Genomic DNA, 18914 nt, shown 5'->3' with positions numbered 1-18914 from the left:
TTTAAACTAAAAGTGGGCCAACCAACACTACAAAATAATGCTGCCCCACGACCTCACAAAGTTTTTGAAATGCCCCCACTAGAACCAGGCCTGTTTCCAAGGCACTTTCATACATATATATATATATATAGGTAAGTGCCTTGGAAACAGGCCTGGGGGTGGGGTATATATAGCAGTCAATATTGAGTATTTTGGCATTAAGGTTAATAATGTCACACATCAGTCGCTAATGCACCTCTGGATATCGGGAATGAGGTTTTAGCTGAACAGCTCTCACTAGCTGGCCTCCGTTACATAATACCAAAATCCTCAATATTTACTGTTAAATATCAAAATCATTGGAGAGTTCCTCTGTTTTGATATTTTATCTAGCCTCATTAATGTAACAAATAACTCTCATATGTTAATAATTCATACATATTTGAATCCCTGGTTGATTGCAAGAAAATATATAAAATAAGACACTTAATAGAATTCAGTGTTATTTATTTCACATATATTTCAGTAAATATGAAGCATAGTCACATAAACTCTCTTCTGCAGTCATGTTATTGCTAATTAAATCTATAAACCTATATATTAAAAAAATTCTTTATCTTCTTCTGGCCTGTACAAAGTGCTGTTTTCCCCCTTTTTTGGATATGTTTAAGATATGTTTTAAATGCTTTATTGCTTCTTTTTTTTCTCAAAACAGTGTTTAAGTTGAGTGTTTTGAATTGCAGACCACAAAAACATAAATCAATTTTATTTTTCATAAAATATGAACCTTACCACTGTGCAAAACTATCCAGTGCTATCTTGTAAATGTCACCAATTTATTTCAGTAGTCCTCTCATCTTCCATTCATCCATCCATCCATCCATCCATCCATTCATCCGGTTTAATCAACAGGCTTTCGTTCAGGATCACTTGATCCCACCCTAAAAAAATCTACAAACACTTTAGCAATTACGACAACAGTTTCAATGAAACCAGATTAAATGCTCTGATACAGATTCTCTCTCTGTCTTACTCTCATTATCCAATATCTTCTGATTTATGGTGTTATTTAAGCCCAAATTAATTAAATATTCCATCTCATAGTACCAACACACAAACATACTTATACACACACAAACATGCACACCCCTCATATTCATATTTCTCATCTTAAGGCTAGCTCTTCCTCTGGGACCTCCTGTAACCCAACCTACACGGCCAGATCGCTTGGCTTGACCCGGTTACTACTAGTACCACTGGTCTTGCTAAGCCGGCGCTTGTCTCTGGAGAATCCTGGTTGGGAGGATGGCGTGGAGGGGGCGCTAGGTGTCATCTCACCCGGGAGTCGCGCCTCAGGGCTTCCGTAGCTCATCTGCAGGAAGTCCTCAGCAGGATCCAGGTCATCGTGGCTATGATGATGCCGCTCGGTGGCCATGTTGACAGAGTTCTGCTGGTGGGCCAGGTGGTCTGTGAAGGGCTGGCAGGTTTGATGGATGTGATGGAGATGGTGAGAATGAAGATGTGGGGGTGATGTTGGACCTTGGCTTGATGCTAGGCACTGGTTGAAATCTGGGGGTGGGGTGCAGGTTTGGGAGGGACGACGCTGAGCAGTCTCAGGCAGTTTCATCGGAATACTAGTCTTGCCAGGTTGGATAACAGAAACAACTTTGCTGTTTTTGTTTTTGATGTCATTGACATGATTGTCTGCGTATTTTCTAAGACATTGCTTGCATTGTTTCCATCCGAGGTAATACAGCTCTAGCACACTGAGGAACAGTGAAACGGCCGCCACCACCAGCATGAACACAATGAAGACATTTTTCTCTGTCGGACGGGACATGTAACAGTTCACAGTGTTGGGGCATGGTGAAATGTTACAAGGATAAAGAGCATTCAGGAATATGCCGTACATCATGTACTGGATCACAATGAAGGTCACTTCCATGACCAAGCGTATTACGATACTCAAGACGTACGTCTGCAGCAGCGCTCCCTTTAGGCGGATCTTTGTCTTTGTATCTTCGACTTTCTCTTTGTGTTCCATATACTCCTTCTCTCCTTTTCCCTCCTTCTCCTCCATCTCCCTCTGCTTCCTCTTCTCCTCCCTGCGAACAATGTGCATGGCATGGCCCATGTAGATGAGGGATGGTGTTGATACAAAGACAATCTGCAGCACCCAGTAGCGGATATGGGCAATAGGGAAAGCTCGATCATAACAGACGTTGGTGCAACCGGGTTGTAGTGTGTCACACATGAAGTCGGACTGCTCATCACCCCATGATGACTCTGCAGCCGTGCCCAGCACCAGGATACGGAAAATGAACAGCACGGTTAACCACACCTTCCCTACGGCCGTGGAGTGCTCCTGCACCTCTTCCAGAAAATTACCCAAGAGACTCCAGTCCCCCATCACTCCACGGCAGACCTACTGAGGCAGAGAGAGGAAAGAAAGAGAGAGAAAATAAACACAAAATGAGATTGGCATCAAGATCAGTTTTAGCATGTTGTCAAAAGTCATGCATTTCCAGCTGTTTTGAAATGTATGGATGATATTACCCCTGAATATAAGGAAAGGGGAGACTGATGCTGCTTCTCATTTCAGAGGCTGCTTCCTTTGAAGGCCGTATTCGAAGGCCAATTGCATCACTGATGCGCAACGAAGGCTGCCCCAATTCAAAGGCTCCTTCAAATGTGGCCTTTGCTTCAAATGCCAAATTACCCATTTAAACATAAGTATTGGGTCTCAGATTACTCAAATATTTAATGATACGGAAAAAAAACTTTAAAGCGATTAGATCTACCAAGCAGATAGAGCAACCATTGACTAGCTTAGTAGGGGGATAAATACTATGGTAGTAAATGGTTGCTCTATCTGCTTTGTTACAAACATCCTTCAAAATATCTTCTTTTGTGTTCAGCAGAACAAAAAAACTCACACATGTTTGGAAAACTTAAGGGTGAGTAAATGATGACATAATTTTAATTTTTGGGTGAACTATCCCTTTAGCCATATCTTGTATATATTGTATAGGCCTACTCTTTATTATATACAGAAATGGACCATGGTGAACATATTTAGACAGTTTGTGAATCCTGTTTTGTTTTCAGACAGTTGAATAGCCTATAACTTTTAAAAAAGTGCAGTACAAGCGCTACTGCCACTCATCAATGGCAGCTGTCACAGTTGCTATAGGCGACAAGAACAATCCTCCATAGGCTAGTCCGTCCCATTTAACACTGCTAGAGTCCAACCTTCGCAGCCTTCGAAGGATGCAGCCTCTGAATTGGACACAACTTATGTCTTCTCAAAAATGTATTTAGAAGATTCATAAGTTGATAAAGTTTACTTTCGTTTAAATAAATTTGCCCACTAATGTGCATAATTCAGTTCCAAAAATGTCGTTTTAATCAATGTACAAATCACAATGACACAATGAAACGGCGTAAAGGCGCCTCTCATTACTAAACTGACCAATCAGAGTGCATTTTCAAATGATACAATGTTTGCTTCTTCTAAAATGAAAAATGACTGAAAAAAGACTGCAAAATGTGCAAGGGGATAAAGAGACATTCCCAAGAAACCATGCTTTTAAAAGAAGTTAAATTATATTGAATCAGTCTTGCCCTCAAAAAAATCATATTGTACAGGCATCTCCTTTAATGCTCCTTTAAAAAAAGTATAGTTATTAAGCTAAAAACGGGTTATACATGGCAATATATTTTCATAATATTTATTCAATAAAAAAAAGATTTTGTCTCCTTCTGCATATTTAACCAATCATTGTGTGAGAGGTAACCACAAGCCAATCAGCTTTTAGAATCATTGTAGTCCGTCATGAAGCCTGCTTGGTTATCAAGTGAAGAGAAACTTGTCGATATATCGATGAAATCCAGATTAACGAAGAATCTCAGAACAAGTGAGACTGAATGACTGGGACATAATATTTCGCAGTATATAGTGAAGGAGTGAAGGATGGAGTTTCTTAACGCATATGTGAGTAACTTTAACGTGGCTCTCCATTCATGTGTTTGTTTAGTCTGCAGATGGCGCTGCTCTGTTGGTTAACTATTGCTAAGCCTCGTGTTGTTGATTGGAGAGGTTAATGCGTCATTCATTAATCACGACTTTTTTATTTATATATATATCAAGGGGATATCAGTTATGTTTTTGGTGCATAATTATCAATAAATAGATCAAAATCAAACTTGCTGCAATCTTATACTGGTTCACATATCAGCCTCTCCAAAAAAAATTCCCTCACAGGTCTACAAGTGAGCCTAACAAATTGCTAAAACCAAAACTTACACACTAGTTTTCCTCAAGTAAAAACCGAACTGAAGGCAACTATAAAACTATTATTAAAACTATGATTATTATTATTAAAGTCATCTTTGAAAGTACTTTTAATCACAGTGTTAAGGTGATTTTTAGTGGCTGCATCAGTTCATCTCAAAAACCACTCAAAGCCTAACACACTTATTTTTACAAGACATTGCATCTAAAAAAAATACTGATGTCTTTTCTTTCTTTTCTTTTCTTTTTGTTATTGTGATGCACTTAAACTTTTCTAGAGGTTTCCAAGTATGTCATGTTATATTGTATATTTAAAGCAGGGCCTGAGAGGGCACACTATGAACTTAAACACAGGGATGACAGTTCTAATTTTAGTCTGGCCTGTCCTATTTTGTGGTGGGATGGGAACAGTGGTCTTGGCAGGGCATTGTGATGCCAAGGGCCCTGAGAACTGCCCCTCTGAATGACCCTGTACAGACCTAGATAGGGTGATCATTTTACCACACTGCTGCGGTGTCCCAACTACATCATGTGTGCCAGCCTTTGTGCTTCTTTTTTGTCCCTGTGTGAGTGATATATCTTTCAGGACACTGCGGGGACTAACTGAACTTGTCATCACAGAAACAAATCAAACGAGATGACAGGGGTCACTGTTCCTCTATGTATGACAAATACTAATGTCATATAAACAATAAGACATTCAGACAAATGGGACAGGCTGAGAAACCAGGCTGTTTTTTATTTTCTTTTTAAAAAATTCTGTTTAGTATTTTAACATGTTTAAAGACTTTTATTCTTTATTTTCTATATTATTAATGATTACTATAACAATAAAGTATAAAATAAAAGAATAGCTGAGTCTACACAACTATAACGATAACGGCTCAAAGAAAAGATATTGTTTGAATCACTTTCAAAACAATTTTTTTCACAGATGATGAATGATAAAAACATTGACAGCCAATCAGAATCCATCCTGCTTTAAAGAGCTGGAGCATTTAAAGCAGCAGATGACAGAACTGCAGCGTGCACTTAAAGGGATAGTTCACCCCAAAATTAAAATTCTGTCATTAATTACTCACCCTCATGTCGTTCCAAGTATTCTCGTCGCTTTATAAAATTAAGGTTGAACCACTGTAGTCACATGGACTATTTTAACAATGTCTTTACTAACTTTTTGGACCTTGAAAGTGGTATTAATGTTGCAGTCTATGGGGGTCAGAAAGTTCTCTGATTTCACCAAAAATATCTTAATTTGTGTTCTGAAGATGAACAAAGGTCTCACGGGTTTAGAACGACATGAGGGCGAGTGATTAATGACAGAATTTTAATTTCTGGTTAAACAAACCCTTAAAAATAAACAATGATATCCTCTGCTGGTATGAGCGCTAATATAATTAAGATATCTGTTTAGTTATTGTTCTTGATGTGAACGGGCCTTAATGGGTTAAATGGCAACAACTTTACATTTTAAGAAAAGAAAAAAATATTTCTAATTTGCAGTTTATGAAGGTAAATGAATAACTTTTTTCAGTAACTGTTGGGTGAAAAGATAGTATTTGGGATAAAAAGCCGCTATTGTTGTTGGGGCCAAAAAGGGTTGAACATTTTAATCTAGAGAGCTAAAGTCTTAATCCAAACAGCTTATTTGACCATTTATTTACTCTTAAACTGTCACTCCATCAGTTTTTAATAAAAAATGATATTTATTTTAGTCATTTTAGAAGCAGTAGCAAACACTTTCAAGAGATGCTTTTTATAGTACCGCATATTATTTAAATGAAATAAATACTAATGAGTGAACTCCTTGGAAAGTTTACTATCTGTTCCTCTCAAAGGTGTCAAGCGTGAGTTCAGGTGTATTAATCTTAGACATTAACATTAACACTGTCCAGTGTTGCTCCGTTTCCCAAAATAACATCAGCGAGCGCTGCCTCATTTCCGTAAATGCCACTCCAGCCACGTCAATCTACCCTTAAATAAATCACTCTAAATTCCAGTCATTCCGTAAAGCATCTTGTATGTAACATCTTAAAAGTTGTAAAAGCAATGCAACAAGTGTGTTATTGTGTCTTTTGCTCTGACACACACATTGATCTTTTTTCAGGTTCTCCACATGCCTGTTTTAGTTGTTTTCTTTAGCGCCAGTTAAGGGTACCTTGGAAAGGGGTTTCAATTTAATGCTATTTACAGGATGTTGTCACTCGAATACCCATTAAACCTCAAATGTTTTATGAAGCACTATCTGCAGCCACACTGGAGAGTTACCTTTAAAGTCTATGTGTGTGTGGGTTTGTATCTGACTGCCCTCTCACACCCATCCTGTACCAAACCCTAGTACTGATCTTGCTGATCTCCTGTAGAATGGCCAAATATGGACAGACAGTTTGAATGGAGGCCCTCCTGCTTTTTTAGCAGATGTAAAATAGTCAAAATGTCTGATCTACCATTAATGTTTTGTGAAAGTTAATCCAGGGCACTAATGAAATAACAGGACTAAATATAAAGGAGCTTATTTTGTTATACTCACTTTAATGTATATTTATTGTATTACATTTCCTTTTTTAGTATTATCTTTATGCATAAAATATTTTCTTATTGTTTTTCTATTGATTTTGGGAAATGTGAACCATGTAGTTTATATTCCCCAATATTGTTTTGTGAGATTGACCCAAATGCACTTAAGACATGAATTTTAAAGTGCCCCTTTTATGCTATTTTAAATGTTCCTAATTTTGTTTTGGAGGTCTCCTACAACTGCTTTACATTCATCAAAGGTCAAAAAACACTTCCATTTTCTCATAATATACATTGCACATCACCACATTTTTCAATGATTCTCAAATGACTCGTTGGATGAATCAGTCTTTCTCAATCCCTTCTTTCCACGAGACTACTCTGCTCTAATTGGCCAGATGGCCCAGTCTGTTGTGATTGGTCTACCACTTAAAGCATGTGTTGGAAGCTAAATGACCATCACCATAACTGAATTTCAACTCCGGAGGCTTCCTCAGTCCACAGCGATTGTACACACTGTAAAGACAGTAACAATGCCGTCAATTTTGCCATATCAATTTGAACGCGAGTCTGATGATGGTAAGATAGGAAGTACTTAGTTATTCAACCCGAACCTCCATTGCAAGGACGACTTGAGCACAACGTTTCTCAGTGATACGCTACTCATTTTGAGGTACATTGTGAGATGTTGCAACTGTAATTCCTCACCATCAGCATTAAGGGTATGTGCATCAAAAAACTCATGTGTATTTTTCTAAATAATGCGGGAACTGTATCAATAACGGCGCATACGTTAGCCCAGCACTAATGTGAATGACTGATGTAACATTAAAGTTTGCAAAACAAATCTTGCTCCATCTTTATCTTTACTCAAAGTAGTAAGAACAACAGACAGTCTGCATTAATAGACACAGTTTTAGGCAATAGTGGCACACAGCTGATTTGCGAAACTATTTCAGTAAGACAGTAATAACGTGAGTTATCTGGTCAGCCGGAGCCCTACAAAATATAAAACACAGGAACAAGCTGAGGAACAAGCTGGTCCAAATAAACTGAGTACTGACCCATCTTTCAAGAGCAAGCATTTTGCGAATCTGGTGTTGAACTTCGAGATTTGAGGAGTCGTCAGTAAAATAACGTGTTTGAGGGCGAATCAAGTTGTTTGCAGGCGGACAACGTTACAACATAGGCGGGCATTATGTAAATGTCTTATCTGGTGATTTAAAAAACAAAATTTGAAATACAAATGACTCATTTAGGCGGTTCAGAGTCGATTCTTTCTTTTGGGAGACAATAACTTTATTTGTGCACTTTCGACGTTACAACTTTGCAGAATGTTTACATTTACAGACAGCAAATTTACATGCGGGATGAAAGGGAATATTCAAAAAAACATAACCGGGGCACTTTAACATAATTTTGTCAATTTTCTGTGCAATGTGCATGTCAGGGTCTGGTCTTTAAATGAGCTACTGAAGGGAAAGAGCAGTGGGTAGTTCACTGAACAATGAAATCTTATTATCTTAGTATAAAAAGTCAATTCTAATAATGAAAATTCAATGAGCTGTCTTAACTCTATATGTGCAACAATTTTATAATTTAAATTTTACCCTCTTTAAAGCACTAGTCTATCTTACAGAATGAGTTTCTTTCATACACAGACATTTGACAAATGCACAATCTAGTTCATAAAATTCTAAATGTTTGTCCAGTTATGATGTTCGGTGTCGTGGATGCTAATCTAATGCTTGCAGTTTTTGCATTTATTCATTCATTCATTTTAAAATGTAATCTAAAGTCTTTTCCCATCAGATGCTTTGGAAATGACTGTCATTCTGTGATCTGAACTCCACAAACCCGTGTGCTATGTTGTGTTGGCAAAAGCTGTTCGTAATGGCATCGGTGGGAACGGAATCTTAGACATTCAAAAAATAGAGAAAAAACAGAAGGAGGACGGAAATGCCCATCTGATTCACACTGGCTAGGCGATCTATGTTGCCAGTGTGTGCTCTCTCTCCTTCTGTCTCTACATTTTCCTTTTTTTCCATCTTCCTTTTCTTCTTCTCTTAGGAAGCAATTTCAAACAATATGATTTCCTTTAGACTTGCTACTTTAAAGGAAACAAGTCTCTTAGGGTCTCAAAGTGCAAGGGTGTTTACTTTCCCAAAGGGAGCAAGAGAACGACACAAGATAAGAGTTCATTTGTGCTGATAATTTTTGGTTAATGCACAAAATCCTAAAACCCCAAAAGCTCTTATCATGACGTATTATGAGAGGTCAAAGACCGCTGTATTTCTTGAAGGTAGCAAACAATGGGACTTCAGTGCACACACACGGGTTGGTGAGATGAATGACAAGACGGGAAGAACTTTCACCTGCTCTCATATGATTTTCTATTTTTAAAAGGAAAGACTTGACATTGGTTACTGACCTCAAATGTCATATATATATAAACCGATCAGGCATAACATTATGATCACCTTCCTAATATTGTGTTGGTCTAGCCTAGATGCCGGCCGAACTTAGCCCTGCTCACAACATTTGAGGTCGGGAAGTTCGGTCTGGACTTGATCCGTTGTGGAACAACTATGCTCGAACCATAGCAGTTTGGACCAATCAAATTGTCATATGATGAAGGACAGATGATCAACAGTAACGTAATCATCCACGTCACCAAAGGGCGATTGGGTTGAATTTGTTTGAATCTGAGTATGACGACGTCAGGCTAAAGTACTCTGTGTATCCTTAAATTCTTTTTACAACACCAGCAAAGATCGTTTACACTCATCTTCTTCCAGCGTGAGTTCTGTTGACAACTATGCATCGCTCAACATAGGTCACTTACTCCGTTGCTCTGATTGGTTGTAAGTCTATCCAATGGAGTGCAGAGGCATTTCCTTTCCTGGTTCGGTTGAAACACGCCCCATAATCACAACCCAATGGAGCAGTATCAGACTCATATTCTGACTAGAATCTGAGTATGACGACGTCAAGCTAGTGTTGGTCCCCCTTTTGCTGCCAAAACAGCCCTGACCCGTCGAGACATGGACTCCACGAGACCCCTGAAGGTGTACCATGGTATCTGGCACCAAGATGTTAGCAGCAGATCCTTTAAGTCCGGTAAGTTGCGAGGTTGGGTCTCCATGGATCGGACTTGTTTGTTCAGCACATCCCACAGATGCTCCATTGGATTGTGATTTGGGGAATTTGGAGGCCAAGTCAACACCTCAAACTTGTGCTTTTCAAACCATTCCTTAACCATTTTTGCTTTTGTGGCCACAGCCACCAGACTCGAATACCGTTTTCATGAAAGGGTGTACATGTTCTGCAACAGTGCTTTTAATAGGTGGTACATGTCAAAATAACATCCACATGGGAGGCAGGACCAAAGGTTTCCCAGCAGAACATTGCCCAAAGCATCACACTGCCTCCACTGGCTTGCCTTCTTCCCATAGTGCATCCTGGTGCCATTTGTTCCCCAGGTAAGCGACGCACACGCACCCGGCCATCCACGTGATGTAAAAGAAACCGTGATTCATCAGACCAGGCCACCTTCCTCCTTTGCTCCGTGGTCCAGTTCTGATGCTCACGTGCCCACTGTTGGCACTTTCGGCTGTGGACAGAGGTCAGTATGGGCACCCTGACTGGTCTGAGGCTATGCAGCCCCATACGCAACAAACTGCGATACACTGTGTATTCTGACACCTTTCTATCAGAACCAGCATTAACTTCTTGAGCAATTTAAGTTGCAATAGCTTGTGTTTGATTGGACCACACGGGCCAGCCTTCGCTCCCCACGTGCATCAATGAGCCTTGGCCGCCCTTGACCCTGTCGTCGGTTCACCACTGTTCCTTCCTTGGACACACTTTTGATAGAAACTGACCACCGCAGACCGGGAACACCCCACAAGAGCTGCAGTTTTGGAGATGCTCTGATACGGTCGTCTAGCAATCACCAATTGGCGCTTGTCAAACTCGCTCAAATCCTTACGCTTGCCCATTTTTCCTTCTTCTAACACATCAACTTTGAGGGCTAAATGTTTACTTATATACTCATTACATCAGTAATGACCTGCATTAAACATTCATTTTGTGGCCTTTTTTAAAGATTTGATTTGGAAAGATGCTTATGGATCAAGATCTGAGAAGCTATTCAAAACTCTTCCTGAACTTCTTTTAAATTGTTTGTTAGGAATCATCAGAGCTTCCCTTAACCCTCAAGGATTCTTTAGCTGTTATTTATGACTCTAAGCCATTGTCAAACATTCAATAACAAAAATAAACTTAGAATAACATGCAGCCTCTTGCTTCCATTTGCATCAGTTTAACAAGCTGGGAACATTGCCACGACACCTTTGAAACAATCTAGTAGCACTTCACAAAGGTGCCAGGCACTGTTGGCAAGTGATGGTATGCTGGTTTTTCTCACAGTGATCATGTCGTTGCGGGCACACTGATACTCACACCATAAGAGGCTCTACAATGCCCACGCATGAAACCGACCCCTTAACTCTGAATAAATATTTATTTAAACCCTTTCCCCTAAACCTGGTGTCAGGGACTACCAGAATCAGCATGACACCACAGACTGTAGTCACATCTTTATCCCAATATAACCAGAGTTGTAAACTAGGCAAGACACAAAGACAAACACTGTGGTTTATATAGATCTGATTATAAGTTTGCATGATGTTTATCTTTTTTTTCAAATAAGAGGGATCATAAAAATGAATGTTTATGAATGAATTAATTAATGAAGTTATTGCCACAGAAATGTACAGTTTACATGTTGTTGTTTTGTTTTTGAAAAATTAGGTTTTATTCAGCAAGCATTAAATTGCTCAAAAGGGGCAGTAAAGACATTTATAATGTTACATAAGATTTCGATTTCAAATAAATGCTGTTCTTATTATCTTTCTGTATTAAATGATCCTGAAAAAAGTAACACGGCTGTTTTCAACATTCGTTAATGATAAGAACTGATTCTTGAGCACCAAATCAGGATATTAGAAAGATTTCTGAAGATGATGCTGAAAATTCAGCTTTTCCATCAAAGGAATACATTTTAATTAATTTTAAAATAGAAAACAGTTAATAATAATAGTTGTAATAATACTTCACAATATTATTGATGTACTGTATCTGTATTGTACTGAAAATTCAGTTTTGTCACCAAAGATTTGGAATAAATTACACTTTAAAATATATTTAAAAAGAAATTAAAACTTACTTTAAATTTTAATAACATATCACAGTATTACTGTATTTACTGTGTTTTTGGTGAGCCTTGGTGAGCATTTCAAAAACATTTCAAAATCTTCCAAATCCAAACTTTTGAACGCTATAGTCCACAAGACAAAACAATAACTATTTAATAGTTAATTTTAATAAGTATCATGTGTAGAGTCCTTGGTTCTTAATGTGTTGTTTCCTCAAGCATTAATGTCTAGTATTTTTTTTGATAAAGGATGATGTATGTAAATGAATTTATTATTGTGTGTGTATATATATATATATATATATATATATATATATATATATATATATATATATATATATATATATATATATATATATATATATATATATATATATATATATATATATATATATATATAATATATAGATAGATACACCTCTTCTCACATAACTTTAAATTCCCCATACTTGTATATTATCTCAGTACAATCAATAAAATGTAACGCTTGAATGTCATAAACATCGATTTATATACTAAAACTATGAAAAACCCTGCTGTAGTTGTATCATCTCTGAGAAAGAGAAGGGCTGTGACTGCAATTAACCCTGAGTTAAACCCTGTTTAAGGGTCATTATTAACCATAGGTAGTAAAACACTACTTTACCCAAAATGTGCAGCATCAAATGTATACAACATTAATCAAGGCGGCACTTGGATGTTACAAAGAGACAATCATAACTTAAGTTCCCTCTGTCCTATAGCTTTGCTAATATTCATGCACCATGTAAAGTCGCAGATATATAATTCACGCTGTTTAGTTCCAGCATCTGAGGGAAGCAGTTAAACAGTGTTGAACAGTGACAAACACTGTTATGAGGGTGATGAAGATACAATATTAGGTTGTTTCAAAAGATTTAAGACAATCAGAGAAGATATTCTTGGTAACATTTCCACAGATGGTCATTGCATCTAGTATTTGTCGAGTGAGCATTATTGACCTCATAAATATGTAAATAGAACGTTAACCTGCAGTATACATGTGTGGAGTGTGAAATTAAAAGGGGGATGGCACTTGCACAAAAGTACAGAGGAAAATACAGTGAAAGAATGCGAGGAAATTGAATCAAATTCTTTTGGACAAAGCAAACTATCATAACTTCCAATTGAAGTCTTAACCTGTGAATGCACTAGTGTTATTGGGCTTGAACTTGCATACCAATGCTAAACATATGAATGCTTTTAAAAACAAAGGACAGAACAACTGTTTAAGCCAGACATTCCCGGACTGACACATGCCGCTTTAATCGATGGAGGGGTCAAGGATGAGATGCTGAGTTTAGCCATATGAAGTGAGAATACCCCTCGTCCGACTTTGCCCACTGCAGAATCCCATTATACGCACACAGACACCTGCCATCCAGTGGGATTCCTCAAATGGACCATGAAAACAATCCATAGTAACTGGGTTATGAGTTTCCTTACATGGCGGTTTTGTTTTTCTCTTAACTGTCAAAGCAACTGCAATAATCAGCCAGTGTCTTATTGAAATACAGGGCTTTTGCACTTTGTGAATACAACTTGTGAGAGATCTATAATATATTTAAAATACAGTGACCCTTAATATGTATTTGGAAACTTAAGCCATGCATACAAATGTATGAATGCCATTGCATTTAATAACACAACAGTAAACCAATAAGAAAGTTTTCAAGCAAAATAAAAAGTTTAACACAAGAACATGGCTTAGAAATGTAGAGTTAGGTCTGCAAAAAGTTTGAACATAATTTAATTGCAGTCACAATTTTGATACATTGATACTTAATGACATTCATACATTTGTGTAGGTTAAGTGTGGCCACTGTATCTAATTATGTATATATAAAACTGCTGTTTACACACTAATCACAGCTCATCTGATCTAAAAGCCAATTCACAGACACAGACCAACGCCAACAGTCACCAGATTATAGCATGTCACATTCTAAATCCGATTCAGCATGTTCAATCTGCGAAAACAAGCTCCGACAGACACTGAGAGGGGTAACACACTGATCCGGCAACACCCGACGAAAAGTGTCTGTTGCCGTCCGTCGGCATCTGTCGCGCGGTGTGAATAGGCCTTAATTCACATTATTAAAATAGACTAGACAGTCAGTTAGTCACTGAAATACAATCAAAATCACAATCCTTTATGATGACAAAAAGCATCTGTTCGATAAGTGCTAATCAGAAATGATCATTCCAACAATGATGTCATAATGTGCAAATGTAATTAATGAGTACTTTATTGATTTATTTTGAAACTCGAATGATTTATGACCATGTAATAAATGAATGTAGCAAAGTCTACTAGCACAATTTTGTTAACATAAATACAAATAATTGCAAAAAAACTATTAATACATAAAATTTAATTAGTACATTAAATGTTTATTATAAATGTAATTTAAAATATACGTATTTTAATAGGCTATTAAAAATTATCTACCAATCATCTGTTGTTTTTAATTATTTGAATACAGCATTCTGCACTGTACATCAAAATCATGAAACAAATCAAATACAAAAAAATAAAATTTTATTTGTCCCACATATCTCTTAAATAATTAGTGTGATATATAAAAGTTAATTACCTGTCTGACTGCTGACTTATGAGACCGTTTTTGGTTGATTCTGCTGTGGTCTTGTCCTCTTCAGATGAACGTGTGGGCTCTAATTATGTGGCCCGGGGGTCCTGTAGACGTAGCCCAACTCTGATGTCTGTATGGCAGTGGGGATATACTGAGCGATGGAGAAAATGGCAGTGTATCTCTATAGAAAACAGTCTAGCGAGACTGGAGTTCAAATACAGCACAGGCCCCCTCGTGCATGTCCCACTGTGGGAATAAAGCAAAAGTGTTGGACACTTTGAGAAATACTGGGCCATCCCAGGGAGTGTTTCAAACCCCCCTCCACTCTTCCTTTTCCTCCTCCCCCTCTCTTCCTCCTTCCCTCCCTCTCTCTTTCTATTTGCCCCCACCCCAATCTACCCCCCCCCCCCCAACCAGAATGTACTTGGTGGCACTATTTTGGTGAGAAGAATACCACCGTGTAAAGAGAGGAAGTGAGATTGTAAAAGAACACAATGGTTGTTCACTGGTGCTATGATGCGTTCTGCTTGTCACTATATTGTTGAAGTTTTACCACTACCCTGATCAATAAACCTTTTCATGCGTCAACCACACAAACATATTTTCCCCATACATGCACTTCTTCATGTACGCACATGACCTTAATTTTAATCTATATATTTATATAATTGTACAATAAAATAGTCAAATGCAGATTTGTTTAGCATGCGCCCTGCTTTAAATCCTGACGTGAGTTAACTATCCATTTGAACTTGGATCTGGCAACATTCTATTATGTTGGTTGTTCGTATTGAGGCAGTTCAGAAATTGAATATCCAGTGTGTAGCGCTAAAATGTTAATGCTTGTACGAGCAGAGCTGCTACCATGCACGTTTTAATACATCAGAAAACTAAAGCCATTCATATGTGCTGGAGCTGGATTTGTGATTGAAATGTCATAAATAATGTATCAATTTACATATCATGCATATGGTAAAAGTGTTTTGTGGTCATAGCATAGTATTGTGCATAGAACAATTAGTCTTTTTTAATTGATAATATGCCCCTGTAATCATAATTTTAGTGAAAAAGAATAAAAGTTGTTGGTGTTTTACAGCCACAAGTGCTCAATTCAGCTGGAAACTGCAGTGAATTGTATGTATTTTGGAGTTTTGCAAAAATGTAGGTAGAAGCATATTTTTCCAAAATGGCTTGGTTGACAAATTATAGCAAGCTAAAGCTAAAATTAATTCTAATTGACTCATAACAACACCCTGGCAACCACCAACATCATCCTAGCATCATGTTAGCGAGTTTAGGATGTGTTGGCACCCCACTTAAAATGTGAAATCAAGTAGTTTTTACTGTATTTTTCCCAAATATGTCTTTATCAGCTGAACAATATGATGCATCAATGTAGCCAAAATGGTTGTGTCAGTATTTATAGAATATTAAAATATTGTACCTGATCACATGGTCCATTTTTTCTTCTTTGTTCAGGTGTCCTTCTTTCTCTCCTTCATATAGTCTTGTTAGGCTACTATATCCCAGTGAGGAAGCAACTGTAAGAAATTCAAAAAACTTCACAGAGACTAATTTAAACAGAAGCCTGAGCTGTAAGCCCTCTCTCTCGTCACTTCTCTTTCAATGCTTATGCTGCTCATCGACTGAGAGCCAGAAGATGTATGTCAGCTTTATATAATGGCAATCTTTTAGGTTTCATTCCTCCTTGCTCAAGGGTCTGTCTGTGTGTGTGTGTGTGTGTGTGTGTGTGTGTGTGTGTGTGTGTGTGTGTGGTGGGAATTCTGTAGATTTGAGTACTCCTTGCTGCTGGGTCCATGTGTATTTGTGTATGTCTGTATTTATATATAGCATAATGTGCACAAAGCAACTTGATGCTAATTTGGTGTAAGGGACACCAGAGGTGTATGACTTTGTGTGCACTCGTTCATTTATAGTCATGGAGAAATGACAAAAGCAAGGAAAAACAAGCAAATGGAAAACTTGCTTGAGGGAACTTTGACGCCTATTTTAAGAACAGCTTCCTCTAATCATGTACCAGCTTCTACCAAGGTAACCATAGTTTAAATTAAAATGGAAAATGAAAAAAAATTCCCATCAGCTATATATTTTAATATCGAATGCACCTATCATTTCTTATTTGAGCTCATCTAACACCACACATCACAGGAAAGCCCTCAGGGAATCTTCGTATATGCCTGTGTAAGTTGTTCAGTTGTTTTTGACGGTTTCCCCATCTCTTCACATGCATATAAATGGGATTAATTTAGTCAAAAAGATAAAAGTCAAGAGATGACAAGTGGCTCTGGGATATAAACATAGGGCATTAAAGGCGTCCTTGGCTGCCTCTCTTCTTCATAATTCTGTCTGAGCATCTTTCATTTAAGCGTCATGGTCAAGTCATTATGAGTTTGTTCTGTTCAGCAGTGTTTGATTAACTACCTCGTTTTGAGTTCCTATTTAAGCTATACCTTCTCAGTGTTTCCAAGACCCAGAGCCCGAATCACCACCTTCGACCGTGGAGCATTGTTATGTTAGATGTGTTTGCGACTACCTGTCTGCCTGGCTTTTTGAACTATAATTAAACTTGTGATATTTTGGAACCTGATTCATCTGTCTTCATTCGTCTGCCTGCATACACCGTGACAAATGACGGACCTCCAAAATGGATTCAAGAGCTCGATTTATTTCAGTGGCTCAGCAGAGCACAGTTTTTCTGACATTTTCAACAAACTTCTGTCGTCTTGCATTCACCAGCCCTTATGACAACGAGACCCTGAAGTCACTGTTCTGTATCGGGCGAACTACCACCATCCCGTTGACCTCCCACACTGTAAAAAATTTAAGGCCCCTCCAATTTAAAATTTTCTAGTGAGCGATCACATCTAAATTTTTCAATTGGCCAAATTGAATTTCTGTGAATTTAATTGTATCCATTGTGGCAACAGCCTGTTAACATGGGCTCAATTAGAAATAATATGTTGAGCCAATGGAAAAATTTTATTTGCCAACACTGTAAAAAATGTCAGGCCTCTCCCATTTAAAATTTTCTAGTGACCGATCACATCTAAATTTTTCAATTTGGCCAACTAAAATATTTAGATGTGATCGCTCACTAGAAAATTTTTAATTGGAGAAATGTTTTACAGTGAAACTGTGAGGTTGGTCCAATTAAATATTTTAAATTGTAGTAAAACATTTTTATTTCTCACTGTCCCAAAAGACAAAAATGACTAAAAACATAAATATATTAAGCAAAATACAAAATACAGAACACATTTTATCACATTACTTTATTAACAAGTAAATTCCAACACAGGATATTTGGTGAAAATACCTTATTTTCAATAAGGAAAACTCTGAATATTCAAGAATTCTTCTGCATAACAGGATGTCTTAAAGTGGTGAAGAAAACACGGCACTGCAAGCTAAAAACCTGCAAATAAAAATAAAAACTAACATTATTGGCAAAGTTTCCCTGCATCACATTTGGCAAATGACAGAACAGAAGTTCTTCATTATATAATGAGGATGAGACGAATGAATGGATGAATAAGAAAATCGAGCTTGACGTGTTTGATATTAAAAGGCAATAACTTAAAGGGTTAGTTCACCCAAAAATGAAAATTCTGTCATTAATTACTTACCCTCATGTCGTTCGACACCCGTAAGACGTTCATCTTCAGAACACAAATGAAGATATTTTAGTTGAAATCTGATGGCTCTGAAAGGCCTCCATTGGCACAATGGCACTTTACACTCTCAAGACCCTTAAAAGGTACTAAAAACGTCGTTACAAAGTCCATCTCACTACAGTGGTTCTACAATAACTTTATGGAGTGACGAGAATAGTTTTTGTGAGTAAAAAAACCCTAAATAACTACTTATATAGTGATGACGATTTCAAAACACGGAATCATGCAGCTTCGAAGCGTTATGAATCAGTGAGTCGATTCAGCAGTTTGGATCACCAAATTTCAGCAGTTTGGTGGTTTGACACGCGATCCGAATCATGATTCGACTCAATTATTCATAACGCTTCGAAGCTTCATGGTGCCGTGTTTTGAAATCGTCATCACTATATAAGTCGTTATTTAGGGTTTTTTTGCGCACAAAAACTATTCTCCTCACTCCATAAAGTTATTGTAGAACCACTGTAGTGAGATGGACTTTGTAACGACATCTTTAGTACCTTTTAAGGGTCTTGAGAGTGTACCGTGCATTGTGCCAATGGAGGCCTTTCAGAGCCATCGGATTTCAACTAAAATATCTTCATTTGTGTTCCGAAGATTAC

At 37.6% G+C, this 18914-nt stretch overlaps 2 protein-coding genes across 3 annotated transcripts in view; one reads left to right on the top strand and one right to left on the bottom strand.

The window, feature by feature from the left end:
* piga (phosphatidylinositol glycan anchor biosynthesis, class A) overlaps positions 1-18914 on the top strand; it is an 882343-nt gene that overhangs the window by 814294 nt on the left and 49135 nt on the right. The gene's annotated exons all lie outside the window — the stretch shown is intronic.
* Positions 471-16395, bottom strand: gja5a (gap junction protein, alpha 5a). Of its 2 annotated transcripts, XM_079820643.1 has the most exons (3): positions 16065-16395; positions 14624-14866; positions 471-2407 (listed from the first exon to the last, which is right to left on the bottom strand). In XM_079820643.1, the coding sequence occupies exon 3, from the start codon at positions 2387-2389 to the stop codon at positions 1190-1192; it is 1200 nt and encodes a 399-aa protein (XP_079676769.1). In that variant the 5' UTR covers positions 2390-2407; positions 14624-14866; positions 16065-16395; the 3' UTR covers positions 471-1189. The 2 variants fall into 2 exon arrangements, with proteins under 2 accessions (XP_079676769.1, XP_079676770.1); XM_079820644.1 differs by lacking the exon at positions 16065-16395 and having other exon boundaries at positions 477-2404; positions 14624-14738.

This window comes from Gobio gobio (genome assembly GCF_949357685.1).
Source record: "Gobio gobio genome assembly, chromosome: 7".
Taxonomy (NCBI): domain Eukaryota; kingdom Metazoa; phylum Chordata; class Actinopteri; order Cypriniformes; family Gobionidae; genus Gobio; species Gobio gobio.
Note: the sequence above shows the minus strand (reverse complement) of the source record. Positions and strands in the feature narration are given on the sequence as shown.